The 20,358-nt window shown below is 47.2% G+C and overlaps 1 protein-coding gene across 1 annotated transcript in view; it reads left to right on the top strand.

Annotated features, from left to right (window-relative positions):
* The window catches only part of LOC306931510 (arginyl-tRNA--protein transferase 1-like), a gene marked incomplete at its 3' end in the record, with an annotated part of 112,118 nt that overhangs the window by 46,572 nt on the left and 45,188 nt on the right, over positions 1-20,358 (top strand). Inside the window, exon 8 of the mRNA XM_079512911.1 lies at positions 1,832-1,960. Within this exon, the coding sequence (XP_079369037.1) occupies positions 1,832-1,960 (129 nt within the window). The remainder of the gene's footprint in view (positions 1-1,831; positions 1,961-20,358) is intronic.

Here is a 20,358-nt window from a genome sequence, read left to right as displayed (position 1 = left end):
TTTGCGTGTCTTTGAGAGAGCGAGAGAGAGAGAGAGAGAGAGAGAGAGAAAAGGGAGAAAGACTGCTTTAAAAAGGAAAGGAAATGGTGGTTGAAACCGTTCCCATACGCTGTGGGTGAAAGCAGTGTTTCTACAGGTGTCTGCGTTGGCCCCAGTTGGCAGGCAGGGTCATTAGTCTTGAGCCGTTGAGGTCTTTTCTTTTTAAAGGGGGGGGGGTGGTGGTGTTTGCTAGTCGGCCGCGCCCTCCTGCTGGCACAAATTCACTCCCTCTGTGCCCACCCCCCCCCCCCCCACCCCCACACACCATCCCATTGCCTGTCACACTAAATCTCTTTGGGGGGAAAAAAAAACTCGAGTCTCATTTCATTTCATTGCATTTTAGAACTCCAGTTGTCTAGTCTTTGCTCCGGAGCCTTTATTGTTGCATGTTACTCCATTTATATATATATATTTTATATTACCCTCTCATCACCTTTATTCACCCTCACTATAATTTATATTTGTTAGTCCCTTTGTCCTTCTCGGAGGGGCCTTTGAACTGTGATAAAAAGGCTGGACGCCGGGCGCTGCACTAGCCTCATCTTCAAGGAATCCTGGACATTTCCATCGCTGGCCAAGCACCGCTACTGTACTCAGTCTCCCGGAGTCCCAGTACCTCCCGTTTTAGGTGTATCCAGTGGTGGACAAAAAGTACTTGAGGTTTTTACTTAAGTAAAAGTATCAATACTGCAATGTAGAACTACTCCGTTACAAGTAAAAGCCCGGAATTCTAAATGTACTTGAGTAAATGTAAGAAAGTATTGGCATCAAAATGTACCAAAAGTAGAAAGTACTCACTATGCAGAATGTGCCATTTCAAGTTTTGAAATGTATACACATATTTTGAAAATAGCGGATCTACAAGCGCTCAAACTCGATGCGACACATTGAGCTTGTAGATCGGCTATTTTCAAATGGCCAAAATGTATGTAGGGCTGAAGTGGTTACTGTATTTTTGGAATAATAATCAAAATCTACAAAGTAACTATAGTAACTAAAGTTTTCAAATAATTGTAGTGGAGTAAAAGTACAATATTTTGGACCTGAGATGTAGTGGAGTACACCACTGGGTATCTCCACAATGCCACCATCTCATTAAGGCATTGAAGAGGTTCAAAGTGTATAAACCAAACGGTACAAACTGATGGTGGACTGGGAGACGTGACGTGCACCAGTACAATACTGAGAGATGTCAAAGTACTTGTATGACATTGTCTAAAAATCTTTCTTTAAAACCTTTACCCTCACCCCGCCATGTTTGCCCTCCTATTGAACAAACCTCCCATCCTTCCCCTGCCTCCCCGCTACCTTTCCTATTCTATTAAAGGTCTGGTGACATTAAAAAAAAAGTTTTTGTATTTGCTTCAATTTTCTCAATTGTACCCTAAAAAAACATTTAACATTCAGTAGATTTTCTGTAGTCTGGGGTTTTCTGGCTCAAACAAGTGCTCTGATTTGGCTGTGGAGTGTGAGGTAACAGTCCACAAATCCCATATATGACATAACAATGTCACTGTTGAGGCCTGTTTTCATTGCAGCTCAAAAGGCTTCCAGAACACAGAGAAAACGCCCCAGACCACAGAAAAATCCACTGAATGTTCACAGTTCAAAAGAAAAAAAGCAAATGAAAAGATTTATGAAAATGAATGTCATGAAACCTTTAATCTTACACTACATCACACCTAATGTTTGTGATTATCCATATAGCACTGTCCTTTCGTCTGCTCATCCCCAACCTCCATCCATCCATCCGTCCGTCCTTCCTTCCTCCCATCCCCCTTCCCCCCTAAAGGTGAGGCTAGTGCTGGTCGACTTTGAGGACCCCCAGTTCACGGAGTCCTATGAGCAGTCTGTGGCGCTGTACGCCAGCTACCAGATGGCCATACATGGCGACTCTCCCGGCGAGTGTAATGAGAGCGAGGTACTGTACAGTTAATATACATGACACCTACCATGGGGCTTGCTGCGGATGGGGATCTGCAGCAAGCCCCACTCCAACCATAGACATATAAAGGTAGACGCCTCTGGGGGCGTGTGTTCTCCAGAGGGGGCAAAGCTTTCCCCAGATTCCTAGCGGAAGCATGAGCGGAAGCTTGCCAAGTTTCCACGTGCGTCACAGAACGGGCGTTCGGGTCTGACAAGTCCCGGAAAAGATGCGCTGTGATTGGCCAGTAGTCACTTGAGTGGCAGCAGTGGCGTAGCGTGCCGTCCACACTTCCGGCGCACTTCTGCCCCAGAGTGTGAATTGTTCCCGCCCTCCCGTCGACATACACATGTCTCCCGACGAACTGCAGCGGCCAATGAGGCATCTATTTGTTTTTTAAAATATCTATGGCAGGGGTTCTCAACCCGTGGGTCGCGACCCCTCGGGGGGGGTCGCCAAATTATTTTAGGGGGTCCCCAAATTATTTTCAAAAAAAAAAAAAGATTTTCTTTTAAATTTTATTTTCACGATTTTTCAAAAATAGCAGACCTACAAGCTCGTAGCGCGCCACTCGGTGGCGCGCTATGAGCTTGTAGATCTGCTATTTTTAAATAGCTAAATTATAACAATGCTTAAAACACCAAAAGGGGTTCCCGCCCAAAATGGTTTAAGGTTATTGTAGCAGTCAATTTATATTGGGGGTCGGGAGGGGGCGGGGCGGGGCGGGGGTCCCGAGACGTTGCCAAAGCATTTTCGGGGGTCCCCGGCCAAAAACGTTGAGAACCCCTGATCTATGGCTCCAACTATACTCCAGGACCTGGCTAAGATATGTACCGTATGCACTTCATTTAGCGGAGAATATCTCAACTGTTCTTGGCTAATATGACCGCTGCGAACAACTTAGGAACTGTGAAAAATTCTCTATCCGGGGCGAAATACCCGGAAATGACCACACCAGACAGCTACTTCAAACATGGCTCTATCTTCTAAACTGTGCGACAGATTTCCTGAGATGCTCAAAATGTTCAGAATACTCATGTTTGAATACTCGATGGACCATATGCACACGGCGGTCATCTTTCCACAAGTTAAGGGCAGGGTAGAAACTAGCCGCGATTTGCCAATGACCGCCCATACATCTAAATAGACAAAGTCCTATCTAATTTAATTAAATTATGTCAAACTCGCCAACATTGCAGCTGTACAAAAAGCTTGAATGATGCTCTTTCTATCTGCAAAGTGTTTGTTTCATAAAAATCACACCCGTGTGAACTGAGTGGTGCAACTCCCCTCCCCCCTCTCTCTCTCTCTCTCTCTCTCTCTCTCATTAGCAGGCAACAGTGCAGCACTATCTGTCTCTCTCTGTTTCTGGCACAACAGCGCCCCTACTGGTACTCATGAGTCACACATGAGTCACACACAAACATAGGTTAACGTCACAGACATTGCTGTTCCTTGGAGTGGTTGCACCACTCAAAAATCCACCATAGACATGTTATGAGCTACTTTATGTCAAGAAATTCCTTGCAAGTGATTCTTTTCTAAGTGTTGGAGTTTGGAAGCGCTCCCTTTCAGTAACGCAACATCCTGCTGCCTCCTGCATTATTAGCAAATTCAGAACAGGTGGTTTGCAGGGCCCTTGAGTGATTATTCAATGAGCGCTTCCAAACTCCAACACTTAGAAAAAAATCACCTGCAAGGAATTTCTTGACCTAAAGTAGCTCATAACATGTCTTTTTTATGAAACAAACACTTTGCAGATAGAAAGAGGATAATTCAAGCTTTTCGTACAGCTGCAATGTTGGTGAGTTTGACATAATTTAATACAATTAGATAGGACTTTGTCTGTTTGGGTGTATGGGCGGTCATTGTCAAATTGTGGCTAGTTTCCACCCTGCCATTAACTTATGGAAAGATGACCGCCGTGTGCATATGGTCTATTGAGTATTCAAACATGAGTATTCTGAACATTTTGAGCATCTCAGAACATCTGTAGCTCCAACGGTTTAGGATGCATGTTTTAAGTGGCGGTTATTTTTAAAAGGGCGTGGTCATTTTTGGGTATTTCGCCCCGGATAGAGAATTTTTCACAGTTCCTAAGTTGTCCGCAGCGGTCATATTGGCCAAGAACAGTTGAGATATTCTCCGCTAAATGAAGTGACATACATATCTTAGCCAGGTCCAGGAGTACTACCAACTATGTGTGTCTGTCGGTCCGTCCCAAGGGGCCAGTGAGGCGCTCCAACGTTGAAGCACTGGGCCCTAGTGGTAGGAGGAAGGACTGCAGGCGGACCCGTGGATTCATGACGAGGGAAACCCTGTGCAGCTGGGGGCCGAGACGGTCCTTCCGGGTGCTTCAAAACGCCACTGAGCAACTTCCACTGACATGAATATTCGCGCCAGTTCAGTCTCTATCATTCTTTATACTCTTTATATTGGTTGACCACCACGTGTCACTGTTGAGCAGCCTCACGCGCGCACATGCATACATACATACTGTACACACACACACACACACACACACACACACACACACACACACACACACACGTCTGCTTTTTCAGTAGCTGATGGCGTGAACGAGGCGCACAGTGCGTCAGAACAAGGAGCATAGTGCGTCAGAACAAGGAGCATAGTGCGTCAGAACAAGGAGAACAGTGCGTCAGAACAAGGAGCATAGTGCGTCAGAACAAGGAGCACAGTGCGTCAGAACAAGGAGCACAGTGCGTCAGAACAAGGAGCATAGTGCGTCAGAACAAGGAGCATAGTGCGTCAGAACAAGGAGCACAGTGCGTCAGAACAAGGAGCACAGTGCGTCAGAACAAGGAGCATAGTGCGTCAGAACAAGGAGCACAGTGCGTCAGAACAAGGAGCATAGTGCTTCAGAACAAGGAGCACAGTGCGTCAGAACAAGGAGCACAGTGCGTCAGAACAAGGAGCACAGTGCGTCAGAACAAGGAGCACAGTGCGTCAGAACAAGGAGCACAGTGCGTCAGAACAAGGAGCACAGTGCGTCAGAACAAGGAGCACAGTGCGTCAGAACAAGGAGCACAGTGCGTCAGAACAAGGAGCACAGTGCGTCAGAACAAGGAGCATAGTGCGTCAGAACAAGGAGCACAGTGCGTCAGAACAAGGAGCACAGTGCGTCAGAACAAGGAGCACAGTGCGTCAGAACAAGGAGCACAGTGCGTCAGAACAAGGAGCACAGTGCGTCAGAACAAGGAGCACAGTGCGTCAGAACAAGGAGCACAGTGCGTCAGAACAAGGAGCACAGTGCGTCAGAACAAGGAGCACAGTGCGTCAGAACAAGGAGCATAGTGCGTCAGAACAAGGAGCACAGTGCGTCAGAACAAGGAGCACAGTGCGTCAGAACAAGGAGCACAGTGCGTCAGAACAAGGAGCACAGTGCGTCAGAACAAGGAGCACAGTGCGTCAGAACAAGGAGCATAGTGCGTCAGAACAAGGAGCACAGTGCGTCAGAACAAGGAGCACAGTGCGTCAGAACAAGGAGCATAGTGCGTCAGAACAAGGAGCACAGTGCGTCAGAACAAGGAGCACAGTGCGTCAGAACAAGGAGCACAGTGCGTCAGAACAAGGAGCACAGTGCGTCAGAACAAGGAGCATAGTGCGTCAGTGCGATGGCGGCCAGTGGAAGCAGAAGAAGGTGAACAGATATAGACGTCAGGGCATGACTTTGCAGTTCAAGTCAGAAAGTTGCCTTGCATTAAAGTTGGGGGGTATTTTTCTTCTTTTTCTTAACTGCCTGACCATAAAACCCAGACCACAGCTAAAATGATGTTTGCTGTAAAATGGAGGAGGATGTGTTGGGTGTCTGAGAATGCAGCCCGCCATGACGGGCGGTAGGTCAGGAGAGCTGGGGAGGAGGAGGAGACGGAGACGATGCAGGAGAAAAAGGAAGGGTGGTCTAGTCGGGAACTGCTGGACCAGTGGTGGAAAGTACTGTAACTAAGTACACTTACTTAACCCATTTTGGGCGGGAACCCCTTTTGGTGTTAGCATCATGTTATGCTTTAGCTATTTTTGAAAAATCGAAGAACCACTGACATAAACATAGCTTTTTCAGAAAACTGTTGGGATGTAAAAGACATTTTTAGAATCTGATCTCAGGTCAAAATGGGTTAACACTAAGTATGCTAATGACGTGTATGCACGTCTTTAGAATCAAAACCACGGGGAGCCTGGGACATGTATAGGTGTCTTTTAGGTCTCTTTTGTTGATATCAAACCATTTTATAAAAATCCTTTCCTTCAGCGATCTCATTGTGTTTAGCGCATGCGCACTGCCGTTCACTTCCTTGTTTACGGCCCGACAAAAAAAAGGCTCAAAGCTCTCCATGGTTTTGACCAAAAGGGCAATGTTCGGTCTTCATTTTTGACTTCAGGAAGCATCTCGTTTGGAATTTAAACGCTTCTAGAGAGACTTTAGATGCGACAGCGTGAAGTAGTAATGGAAGATTATATATATACCTCACGGTTTTGGGGGGGGAAATGGAAGGCGGGGCTTTTCAGAGTAAAATCTGCCTCATCTACTGGCACTCTAACGCCATTATTTTGAAGAATTCCCTGGCATGTGTTAAGTACAAAATTACTTTAGTCTTTCCAGTACTTTTACTTCTACGCCACTACAGTTCAGATCCAAATATTGTGCTTTTACTCCACTATGTTTATTCGGCAACTTTAGTTACTCGTTACTTTTGTAGATTTTGATTATTATTACAAAATGCGTCGCGACGCATTGTGAGCTTGTAGATCGTCCATTTTCAAAAGATGTTCATACATTAAATTTGACATTCTGTGTAATGAGTACGTTTTTACTTTGGGTACTTCAAGTACACTCGGATGTCAATACTTTTGTACTTTCTACTCGAGTGCATTTTGAATTCCGGACTTATACTTGTAACGGAGTAGTTCTGCACTGCAATATTTATGCGTTTACTTAACTAAAAAAAATAAGTAGTCTTTCCACCGCTGTGCTGGACATTCTCGCTTACCTGAGAGGGCCTTTTGTCCCTCAGGGTTGGAAAAACAAGCCCCCCCCCCTCATCCCCCTGCCTCGTCCTCCATGCTGCCAACAGGCCTCGGCAGTCAGCACATTGCTGAATTCTCCAGCTTGTAAAAATGAGGGGAATTAATAAATAATAAAGGTTTGTCAGATTGGGTAGTTTGTGTCAAATTCTTTCCTGGTGCCATAACACCACCTCTATTAATAGGGGGCGTGCGTGCGTGCGTGCGTGCGTGCGTGCAACGTGCGTGCGTGCGTGCAACGTGCGTGCGTGCGTGCGTGCGTGCGTGCGTGCGTGCGCACAGCCTCAGATTTGGTTTATGTATGTTGGGATAGGAGGGCCCTCCAGAGACAGTGGGGCAGGATGGGATTAAAAAGACAAACTGAAAAGGTTGTTGATCAAACATCCATTTGCACTAGACTTTCTGATGTCTGTTCGGCTGATGACTGAAGGTTTTTTTTTTGTCGTGCGTGTGGATTTTCCAGGTCGGATCGCGGCGCCTCTCATGGTGTTGATATGATGCGTCGTATAAGGGCCGGGTTACACTGTGGACGGGAATTGGCTCCGCAGCGGAACGCTGCCACTTATAATCAGTGGAACCCGGCCTGCGGTGCAGCGCAAGTTGTGCTTGAATCTTTTATTTTTTTTCACCGTCAGAAAAACCCCACTAAATACGGAACTCCACACGAATTGTCGGTGCAGCCACCTATAGCTGCGCACAGTTCCGTTCTGTCCCCAGTGTAGCCCCTCCCCCCCCCCCCCCCCCTCCGTACGACCGCACGGTGAATTGAGGTTGTCCGACATTGACCTCGGGGTGGTGGTTCCACGCAGTCTCACCCCCCCCCCCCCCCCCCCCCCACACACACCCCCCCCAATACCTCTACCATTAAAAGAAACCCACTCTGGACTCCACATACCACATGGCGGTCTCTCGTGTTTATTCTTTCGACAGGGATTGATTAAAATCATAATATTGTAGGTTTCACTTCAACGGCGAGATGTATTATTTATTCCAGTCGTGTTCTTTTCCCTGCGCCACAAAGAGCGAGAGACAGGAGGCAGACAATAGTTGTGGTTGTTCCGCTGTAGCGGAGGGGGAAAGGGGAGGGGGATTGGGTTAAGTGTCTAAGGGGGGGGGGGGGGGGTGTTGGTAACTCAAGCTTCCCCTGGGGGGTAGGGCCTTAAAGCCTGCTCTGACAGACACACACGAGCCACCACACGAGACCTCCGTCCCCCTGGTAGTGACTATTATCAACACCCCCTCTACTATTGGATGGCATTAATAGTGTCCGTAGAGACGTCGTGCACTGCTCTTGACGTGACCCGGTCCTGCATGTTGTTCACGGTATAGTTCAGATCCTGGGCCGTCCTCCCAACATGTGCAATGCACCGAAAAGCCCTGATTGTTCCCGTTAGCACATTTTGTCGCTAATCACGGGTATACCCGTCTTCTACATCCCGGCGGTTTTCTGAAAAAGCTATGTTTCTATGTCAGTCGTTCTTTGATTTTTCAAAAATAGCAGACCTACAAGCTCGTAGCGCGCCACTCGGTGGCGCGCTATGAGCTTGTAGATCTGCTATTTTTCAATAGCTTGTAGCGCTGCCACATATGTTAAAAGAAGGATTTATTTTATTTATGGCATTTAAAAGTGTATGTCACAGATATGGTATAATGGTCCTTAATTAACGCCATCCTTTAAGGGTAATGTCCTAATAGGTTTTATTTTGTTATTGTTTAAGGGGTGTTTTGAAAGCCTATGTTATGATTTGAGGGGATTGTTTTGATTGACGGGTCCGAGACTGTCTGACGCACGTAAAGTAGGCGTTGGTGGCCGGCCCGCGGGGGGAACGAACGAGAGAGGCAAACCGTCCAGGAAGTCCACAGGAGACCTAGACCAGTTTGATCATTATTTATTTAATAATTAACTCTACTCGGAACGCTATAGGTGGAAAATAGCTAAGGCCACACTGCCGCGCGCTGTACTTCACAAGAGAAAAGACTGGGTGAGACCGTTTATATTTTATTTTATACCCCGCGAGGATCCATTGTTGTTTTTTCCCTTGGGAGTCATTACTTTGTGGATTACGTCGTTGCTGGGGATCCCTTTACTTTTTGGATAACTTTTGGAGTAACGTTTTTGGATTGACATTGATTGATTGACACTTTTCGTTTGTTCTGGGACGGTTTGGAGCCGTTTGGATTCACGGAGCGATAAGGAACAATAGGAGCGTGCGGGCGCGTGCGCGAGATGCGGACTTTAATTACTCTTTTCTTACAGACCTATCTAATAAACTATTTAGCGGACGTACGTGCGTGCGTGCGTGCGTGCGGGCGCGAATCGAGGACATTCGGTTCAAAGGGTTTCAACTTGTTTTCATTCATCTGAGTTGGTTGTTGTTTATACCTGGCTGTATTATTATTTCTCCTTTGAGTAGATAAATACTATCATAACTTCATCACTACTTCGCTGTGTTCTTACTGAGTGTGTTTGCTGTCTAATGTCTATTGCCATTCCTGTCATTCAGCATAAATCAATTGTGTCGAAGGAGATCAGTCACTATCCCGTGCTTTAAAAAAGAGTAACAGTTAATTTAATTATTTAATCGTTACATAATGGTGGCCCATACGGGGACTGATTTAAATTGATTGATTGATTGATTGATCGATTGATTGATTAATTGATTTTGATAAGCTGGTTTGGTTTAGCTTTGCAAAATGGCAACACCAGAAGGAGTAGAAACAAGTGACGTCGTGTCTACTCCTGTCCATGATTCTCCCTATACTCCAATGGTTGATAGCCTACCTGTAGTTCAGGGGGACCCAGATTTTACTTCGGGATCTTTCACCACAAGGAGAAGTCCCCCTCATGAAACCTCGTTAAGTGATTTGTATGTTGGGGATGAGAATCAAAGAGGGCAGGTTGATGCCCAGGTTGAACATGAAACCGATAATGAAAATAATGACAATGAAAATGATGATGACGATGATGAAGATGATGATGATGATGATGATGATGATGATGATGATGGGAGGGATGAGAATGATGTGACTCATTACAATGAGCTTAAAGGGGAGGTGAATTCTCTAAAGGCTGATCATGATGAACTTAAAGGTGAGGTGACTTCTCTGAAGAGTGTTAATGGGGAACTTAAAGGTGAGGTGAAGTCTCTGGAAAAAAAATTGGCTAAGCTCGAAAATGATTTTAGAGCTTCCATAGCCAGTTCAGTGAACAGGGAGGCCCACCTAAGGCAGTCCATTGAATCTACTCTCACCAGACTAGGAGAAGATATGAGGGCAGACATGCAGAAACTGGAAAGGGATACAGTAAACTGTTTGTTACGCAGGGACGACAAGTGGAAGAAAGACCTTGCTAGGGCAAGACCTACTAGTACACCTGTAGCAAGCAGACCCCTAGAACTTTCCACAGATGTCAGCCCCATAGCGCCCCCTATACCATATAGTCAGCCTGGAGCGCATTCACTCTCCTCTCCGTCTTACTCCAAACCCCCGGTGCGGCTGGAGTTTCCTACGTTTGGTGCCACGACTGAAACTTCCGATGTCCTTGCCTTCATTGAGCAGTGTGAGACCTTCCTTGCCTTAAGACCCCTCTCCAACCGGGAACTTTTGGGAGCCCTGTCCTCCGTCTTCAAGGGGCCGGCACTCAGCTGGTGGCAGGCTGCTAAAAGCCAAGTCCACAATTGGGTCTCATTTAAAAATGCCTTCATGTCCGCAATCCTCTCCTCTGACTACATGACAGAAGTGGAGGAGAGACTGAGGTCCATGGTGCAGAAACCAGAGCAATGTCTCAGGGACTTTGCATACGATTATCGTGCACTGTGCCTCAAGTGGAAGCGAGACATGCCAGAGGAAGATATAGTGAGACGCATCTTGAGTAACATCAACCCTAAAGTGGCTGGCTGCCTGCGGGGCACTGTGACGACAGTGACCGAGCTAGTAAAGGTGGGGTCCATGGTGGAGAAGGACTTCTCAGGAACCCAGGACTACTGGCAGAGGGTGAAGGCGAGTACTGACAAACAGGGTAAGGAGAAGAAGAAACAGTCGGCGAAGACCATAGCAGAGCTTTCTCTAGTGCAACACAAGAGCTGCAAAAAGAAAGAACATAAGCTCCTGTTGGTCCCAGTTACCATCAAGGGAATCCCAGTAGAGGCAGTGGTGGACACTGGGAGTTCTTTCACCCTGATTAAGGAAAGTCTGTGGAAGCGAGTCATGCTACCAGACGAAACCTTACCGGTTGTCAGACAGGGTTTTGTCCTAGCTGATGGCTCAGCTCATCAGGCCCTGGGCAAGAAAGACCTCGGGTTCAACTGGCATGGGGTGAAAAGAACCATCGACACCCATGTGATGCAAGATCGCCATCTTGTGTTCCCACTGATCCTTGGGCTAGATTTCCTTGCCGAGACCGGTGCCATTCTTGATCTGGCTAAGAATAGGTATGGGTTGAAGACTGGACAAGGTTATACCTATTATCCTTTCTTAAGCCAGAAGGCCGACTCCAGCTTGTGGGACAAGTCTCCCACCATCATCTACCAACCAGGCATCCGCCTCTATTATGCCTTGCCTCCAGGAGAGATGAGAAGTTGCTGGGCCTCTACGGTCAACCCAGAGTTACGGGTTCCTTATGACACGGACTGTCCGGAGGAGCTCCAACAGCTCATGGGTGACTGGCCTGCAGTCACCTCCAGTAAACTGGGGAAGACATCTGTGGAGAAGCACACCATCTTCGTGCAGGATGAAGTGCCTGTACGATGCAAGGCGTATCGTGTGTCTCCACAGAAGAAGAAAGTCATAGAGGAACATGTGGAGAAGATGCTGGTGGATGGGATCATTGAGCCGTCACAGTCAGCTTGGTCATCACCTGTAGTTCTGGTGAACAAACCAGACGGGTCCTACAGATTCTGTGTGGACTACCGAAGGGTGAACGCCAAAACGCTGCCAGACGCTTATCCGATGCCCATCATTCATGATATCCTTGAATCCTTGGAAGGGGCCTCCTGGTTCAGTTCCTTGGACTTGCAGTCTGGATACTGGCAGGTGGCGATGGCAGCGGAGAGCAAGGCGAAGACTGCTTTCATTACATCTCTTGGACTTTTCCAGTTTAAGGCCATGCCATTCGGTCTGCGGAATGCGGCAGCCTCCTTTCAGCGGCTGATGGAGACGGTCTTGTCGGAGTTGAGGGGAAAGCTATGCTTTGTCTACATCGACGACATCATAGTATACTCTCACTCCAAAGAACAACATCTTCGAGACTTGGAATCCGTCTTCCAGAAGTTGCATGCCGCCAATCTCAGCCTCAACATGAAGAAGTGCCACTTTTTCAAACGAGAGTTGAAGTTCTTGGGGCATATTGTCTCCAACAGAGGCGTGGAGGTTGATCCATCTAAGACCCAGGCTGTGTCTGACTATCCTGTCCCTCGGGATCTGAAGGCTGTACAGCGGTTCTTGGGGCTTGCGGGATGGTATCACAAATTCATTCCCCGTTTTGCCGACATGGCAGCCCCTCTTAACAACCTGAAGAGGAAGGGAGTAGAATGGAACTGGACCAGCCAGTGCCAAGACAGCATGGAAGCCCTGAAGCAGGCGTTGAAGAGCTCACCCGTGTTGGCGCAACCCAATACCTCACTACCATTCCAGGTACACACGGATGCCAGCGAAGTGGGTCTCGGAGCCATCCTCTCCCAGACCACCGACGATGGTGAGCATGTAATTGCTTACGCGTCGAGGGGACTCCGAGGCGCAGAACGGAATTATTCCACTTCTGAGAAGGAGTGCCTGGCTGTGGTCTGGGCTGTGGAAAAGTGGAGGCACTATCTGGAGGGACCAGAGTTCACAGTCTTCACGGACCATGCTGCACTGTCCTGGGCTTTCAACTGCCCGAAGACCACCTCTCGACTGACTCGTTGGATACTCCGACTGCAACAATTCACCTTCAAGGTTCATTATCGGAAGGGCTGTCTTAACGTCGCCCCGGATGCACTGTCCCGTGCTTATGAGCCACTCTCCATTCACTCCTCACCCTGTCTTGTCATGTCCTCGAAAAGCCCCTCGGACTTGCCGACCACATTGGCGGAATTGGCGACGGCCCAAGGAACAGACCAGGTTGTGATGGACCTGAGGAGAGACAGCGGTCGGACAACATCTCCACCCGATCGCATCGGCTTCTGTAACCACCAAGGGCTATTGTACCGAAGAGTACCGCTGAAGAACCAGGGAGAAAAGTGGCAGTTGGTCGTTCCGCAGACTCTGGTGGCAGAATTCCTGAGGTACTTCCACGACAATCCGTTGGGGGGTCATCTGGGTCGCCTGAAGACCCTCTTAAGAGTGCTGGAGGTTGCCTGGTGGCCGATGGTCCGGAAGGACGTATGGGATCACACAAAGACTTGTGTGACCTGCCAGCAATACAAGGCAGACAACACCAAGCCGGCAGGGCTACTACAGAGCACTCAAGTCACCGCTCCCGGAGTGATGTTAGGCGTCGACCTGATGGGTCCATTCCCCAGGAGCAAAGCCGGCAACGTTTACCTCTTGGTGGTGGTGGACTATTACTCCAAATGGGTAGAGATGTTCCCCTTGAGAGACAGCAAAACACCTCGTCTCATCAAGATCCTCAGGGAGGAAATCTTCACCCGCTGGGGGGTGCCCTCGTACCTCGTTTCGGACAGAGGACCTCAATTCACTGCCAACTTGTTGATGGACCTCTGCAAGGCTTGGGGTGTTGTCCAGAAACTCACCACCAGTTACCACCCACAAACCAACCTTACAGAACGCATCAACCGGACATTGAAAACCATGATTGCATCATTCGTCGGCCAGCACCATAACACCTGGGACCAGTGGCTACCAGAGTTCCGCTTCGCCCTCAACACAGCCCAACAGGAAACCACCGGGAAAGTCCCTGCTGAGCTGGCTTTGGGTCGGAAGCTCCAAGGCCCACTGGAGAGGCTGATCAATAAACCACCGTCTCCGGCAGACCAAGCCGCATACAACCTGGTGGAGAGACAACAGAAGATGGCGGAGGAGGTCAGGAGGAGAGTGGGTGTGCACCAGGCTAGACAAGCTAGGTATTATAATGCCCGCAGGAAAGAAGCGCACTTTCTAGCGGGTGACCTAGTCTGGGTCAGGACTCATCCTCTCTCGAAGGCCAGCGACAAGTTCTCCGCCAAGCTAGCGCCCAAGTGGGAGGGGCCAGCTAAAGTACTGAGAAAATTAGGGCCGGTGAATTACCGAATCGGATGGAATAACCCACCTGATAAACAGGACACTATCAATGTGGTGAATATAAAAAGGTTCTATGGTACCTCACCCTAGTAGCCGATGGCTGGAGGGGGGGTCTATGTAGCGCTGCCACATATGTTAAAAGAAGGATTTATTTTATTTATGGCATTTAAAAGTTTATGTCACAGATATGGTATAATGGTCCTTAATTAACGCCATCCTTTAAGGGTAATGTCCTAATAGGTTTTATTTTGTTATTGTTTAAGGGGTGTTTTGAAAGCCTATGTTATGATTTGAGGGGATTGTTTTGATTGACACTTTTCGTTTGTTCTGGGACGGTTTGGAGCCGTTTGGATTCACGGAGCGATAAGGAACAATAGGAGCGTGCGGGCGCGTGCGCGAGATGCGGACTTTAATTACTCTTTTCTTACAGACCTATCTAATAAACTATTTAGCGGACGTACGTGCGTGCGTGCGTGCGTGCGGGCGCGAATCGAGGACATTCGGTTCAAAGGGTTTCAACTTGTTTTCATTCATCTGAGTTGGTTGTTGTTTATACCTGGCTGTATTATTATTTCTCCTTTGAGTAGATAAATACTATCATAACTTCATCACTACTTCGCTGTGTTCTTACTGAGTGTGTTTGCTGTCTAATGTCTATTGCCATTCCTGTCATTCAGCATAAATCAATTGTGTCGAAGGAGATCAGTCACTATCCCGTGCTTTAAAAAAGAGTAACAGTTAATTTAATTATTTAATCGTTACAAGCTAAAGCATAACAATGCTAACACCAAAAGGGGTTCTCGCCCAGAATGGGTTAAGGCGTTTGATATCGATATAAGAAAGCCTCGCTGTGTTTCATTTTTGGAATCGCTCCGGTCGCTATAGGGACGCTTGCGAGGGCCTCGCCTGCACTGCTTCTGCGCGACCAACTCCATTAGCTTCTGTATTAGCCACGGCCTTTTGCACGGCTCTTTACTCGGAAACTACACTGCTGTCCGTGGTTTTGAACAGATCGGCGATCTTCAGAGGTCCCTTCTGATTATCCAGCGATCGCGATTGGAACATTGCCGTTTTCTAGAGCAAGGATTGGCCTCACTAGCATTGATGCTATTGCTTTAGAGTCCAAGATGGAATCCAAAACCGGACTCGCGTCATAGCGGAATTGCTTCTCATCACGTGGCACCCAAGCGCTACCCATTTTGTCCACCAGGTGGCACTCAATGTATTAAACAAAACTCGATTTATTGCACTGTACTTCAGTTTGAGTCTCCACTGTGAGACTTCACTTCTGCCCAGTGAAGTTTTATCTGTTTGTCATATTTATCCATGCTCTTCCCAGAAGACCCCCCCCCCCCCCCCCCCCACACCCACCCCATCCTATCCTACTGTTTTACTGAAGGGATGGAAAATGTATTGTTAAAGCAGTGATGGAGCTTTGAGGTTTTGGTTGGTTGCCATGCCTGCTGCTACCTAGGAAGTTTGGTCATTTAGCGTTTGTGGAGGTATTTATTAATCCATTATGGTATTACCTAGGGACACAATCTGGCACGCTGTTCGTCAGTGCTGGTTCTGGGCCAGGAGAGAGAGAGAGAGAGAGAGTGTGTGTGTGTGTGTGTGTGTGTGTGTGTGTCTGTGTGTTTGTGTGTGTGTGTGTGTGTGTGTGTGTGTACACATGTACATAGTGTGTACTGCATGCCACTGTGTGTAAAGGTGTGTGTGTGCGCGTGTAACTCACATTGCACATTTGTCCTTTGTCAAATTATCCTGTCAGGATTATATGCTATTCTCAAGACAGAATGTTGTCCTATAGTGGAAAAAGCTTAGTTTGTTTAAGGCTCTATGCATTTCCTGTCGTGCCATTGAGTGGAGGCGAGCCAGACCTTGTTCCTTACACATCCAATCATGTTTTCCTCAACTCGAACTGTGCGCGTGCACACACACATACACGAGTTCAGACACACTTACCCAGCATGTACACATGTGCAAAAACTGTCTCACGCACACACGCACACACACACGCGCACGCACACACGCACACGCACACGCACACGCACACACACACATTCTTTCACTCACACTTATTGGTCTTAACTGTTGTGCTGAGCCGTGACTGAGTTCCTGCACATGTGGCATTCATTTTCGGGCAAACAAATCCCTTTAACCCAATTTGGGCGGGATTCGCGGGAACCCCTTTTGGTGTTGGCATTATGTTATGCTTTAGCTATTGAAAAAATAGCAGATCTACAAGCTCATAGCGCGCCACGAGTGGCGCGCTACGAGCTTGTAGGTCTGCTATTTTTGAAAAAAAAAACGAAGAACGACTGACATAGAAACATAGCTTCTTCAGAAAACTGTCAGGATGTAGAAGACATTTTTCGAATCTGATCTCAGGTCAAAATGGGTTAAATCTGTATTTACGCTTCCTGATGGCCGGGGCCCTAACCAAGACATGTGACCCAAGCTTGGTACTCTGTCGGTATTGGTGGGGAAAGGGGAATAAGAAAAGGACTGAAAATCATCATCAATACAAACGGAAGAACAGGAATGGAAAGAATGACATGCCTTAGATTACACACGTTATTATTTTGTCAAGATGATTTTCGAAAGCGGGATCGTGCTTAAAATACCCCCGGAGGTTCAATAACGTTGGGGTAACGTTCTGTTTAGCTGGTTGTTACTGAACAGTTCCCACAGAACCCCCTCCGGTTCCTCTGGAGGTCAGAGGTCAAAGCACTTTGTTTATTTTCTCTGGCTGATGACTTTTTGAGCGGTGCCTCCTCTCCATTACGCAGCTATGTGTGTCCCTATGCATGCATACAGTTGTCACCAAACAAGACTTTATTCGTATCATAACTCGACTAATATTTTTTACTACCTTACACTTAATCGCGGTATTTGACGAATATTTGAAATGTAATTGAACCCATTCTGGGTGGGAACCCCTTTTGGTGTTTTAAACATTATGTTATAATTTAGCTATTGAAAAATAGCAGATCTACAAGCTCATAGCGCGCCACCGAGTGGCGCGCTACGAGCTTGTAGATCTGCTATTTTTGAAAAATCGTGAAAATGCGCCACAAATCTTTGAAAATTGAACATATATTATTTCAGAAGACTTTTTTTTATTTCGAGGTCAGGCCTAAATGGGTTAAGGTAATGCATGTAACCCCGGTTCTCTGAGTGAGGTGCTGGTAGCTATTGACCACTCTAAGGCCGATGAGGTTTTTCACCGTTACACCCATATGGGGCAAACATGCACAGAAATAATTCCAAGCTGAGAGAAACGATCAGAATTAGTGTGTCTATGCTTATTAGACACTATAATATCTTCCCGTTGAATGGATTATCATTCAAAAGGTTTAAACCACCCACTCTTGACCAGGTCGAAAATGACTTTACGAACGGATCATAACTCTTACGATTTAAGGTGTTAACATTTTCATTCCGAAGCTAGCATTCCGATTATTAGTGGTGCACTATATTAGCGTGAAAATTAATTTAACGTGTGTCTGACTAAACGGACGGCGGTATAGAGGTCAGCACTTAGTAGCCACATGAGACTTCTTCAAGCATATTAGTGTCCGTGTGTGTGTGTGCGCGCTTTACAGAGTGAGCTTTTGTGTGTGTCTGTGCACGTGTGTCCGAGAGGGCTGCTTGCTTTCCTAATAGTACACAGATGAATGTTTATTATAGGAAAGGGAGAGTTGGGAGAGGAAGTGATGTGCTCCATGTGTTAAGGATGAAGCTCCAGTACAGTGTCTGTGTGCACATCACGATACTTGGGTCACGGTACGATTGTATCACGATATATTGCGATGCAATACATAATGCGATATGTATTAAGATGCATCACTGGAAGGCAAAACTAGCTATAGACTCACCCTGGGCAAGACCTACGCTGAAAAGACTATCAGCGGAAGTTGCGGGATTTTAGCGGAAGTATCGCCCAAGGAAATGACATTGATGCTTTACAAATCAGTTTACATTCTCCGCGAATGAAACAAGTGTTGTGATGTGTTGTTGTCGGGAAAATATCGTATCCGGGGGAAATACATCTGACGGATGTTCCGGAGGATACGTCCGCCGATAGCTTCTCTGCCTTAGGTTGTGACCAGGCTCTTCTTTTCGCAGAAAAGTAAGCCTGGGACCGAGGCTACTATAGACTAGGGTATGCGCATGCATAAAGTGAGTTTAATGTCGTTAACATTGTTTAATACAATCAGATAGGACTTTTCTGTTTGGATGTATGGGCTGTCAACGCCATAAAGTCGTTTTTTGCCACTCCAGGAACTTTTGCGTTCCCGGATAACTTTTCTCCAAGTATCACAATACTACGTCCTGGAGTATCTACAGTATACAGTATTGGGGAAATAAAAATATCGTGATATATTGCCACAACGATTACATTGGCCATCTCTACTGTATTGTACACTGTATACTCCATGTCCAGGCCTGTTTGTGTTTTAAATGTGTGTCGGGGAGAGGCACTGTGCAACAGAATGTTTGTCCGTTTTGCTGCCTGCGTGGCTCTGTGACCGCGGTCCGTGCCTGAGCATTACATACGGCCACTAGAGAGTCTGGACGTTTGTTTGTTGGCGTGTTTTGTGTATTGGTATGTCTGCTGGCCAGGGTCGCCGTGCTCTGCTCTGCATCAGTGGCCAGAGTGGTGGTGGTGGTGGTAGGGGGCAGCCCTGCCAGGCTCCAGGGGAGCTGCCCACGGTCTGGCCAAGGACTGTGTTGTGGACACGGCGGTGGAAAACTGCCGTGCCTGCAGCACCGCTCGAGGCCCTGTGGGTACAATTACCTCCCAGAGGCCTCCCCACCCCCTTGATGAGCAGCTGGCAACAGAAGAGGAAAGAGAAGGCATAAGACGAGCCAAGACCAAGCCCCCAGAATGGCTGGGCAACGTTGAAGTCGTCTCCCTACTGGTCAAAACTGGTACTGTAGGTGTGTGTGTGTGTGTGTGTGTGTGTGTGTGGTGGCGGCGGGGGGGGGGCGACGATGACTGTGCTACGTTTCGTTGTTGCTAGCCCTTGTCCAGTGCATGTTTCGATGCAGTTACTACATCGTTCCACCCCTAGTGAATGTGGTCAATGTAACGTTGGACTAACTGTTTAGTGAGCTTAGTGAGATTCCCAGGTTGCCAGGTTGGACTAACTGTTTAGTGAGCTTAGTGAGATTCCCAGGTTGCCAGGTTGGACTAACTGTTTAGTGAGCTTAGTGAGATTCCCAGGTTGCCAGGTTGGACTAACTGTTTAGTGAGCTTAGTGAGATTCCCAGGTTGCCAGGTTGGACTAACTGTTTAGTGAGATTCCCAGGTTGCCAGGTTGGACTAACTGTTTAGTGAGCTTAGTGAGATTCCCAGGTTGCCAGGTTGGACTAACTGTTTAGTGAGCTTAGTGAGATTCCCATGGGTTGCCAGACACTATAGCCAGTGTTTGAGCGTGTCCTCCTCTGTAAATGATGTCATCTAATAGTCATCGCTGTTGACCACTGCTTTCTTGAACTGCTTAATTATTTTGACAGTTGTAATGGAGTACTTTGTTTGTGCCTCACGGCTATAATTGGCTTTAAGAGGATTTTACTGTTTATTTGGTCATTTCTTTACTGGCACAGCAGTTGCCACTCCACATTTTAAGAGTGGAAAACAACTCATTTTAGTGTTGAGTTCAGATGTGTCATAGGTAGAATTGTACTTAAGCCATTTTGGGCGGGAACCCCTTTTGGTGTTTCAAGCATTATGTTATGCTTTAGTAAGTAGCCTTGCCGAGCCATGAGGGCAGGAGCCTATCTCCTGTTTCTGTAGCGTGAGGCAGCTTGATGTACAAGTACACCCCCTGGACATGACGCTAGTATGTCCCAGGGACTTACCCCCAATCCAACCCTTGATGCTGAGTGTCAAGCAGGGAGGCATGCTTTAGCTTTAGCTATTGAAAAATAGCAGATCTACAAGCTCATAGCGCGGCACCGAGTGCCGCGCTATGAGCTTGTAGGTCTGCTATTTTTGAAAAATCGTGAAAATGAGCATAGACAGATACATAGACTGATACAGACACATATGTATTTCAGGATTTAGAAGACATTTTTTTAATTTCGACGTCAGGTCTAAATGGTTTAAGCTCTTTGTGAGTGTG

The sequence above is a fragment of the Electrona antarctica genome, assembly GCF_951216825.1.
Source record: "Electrona antarctica genome assembly, chromosome: 10".
Taxonomy (NCBI): domain Eukaryota; kingdom Metazoa; phylum Chordata; class Actinopteri; order Myctophiformes; family Myctophidae; genus Electrona; species Electrona antarctica.
Note: the sequence above shows the minus strand (reverse complement) of the source record. Positions and strands in the feature narration are given on the sequence as shown.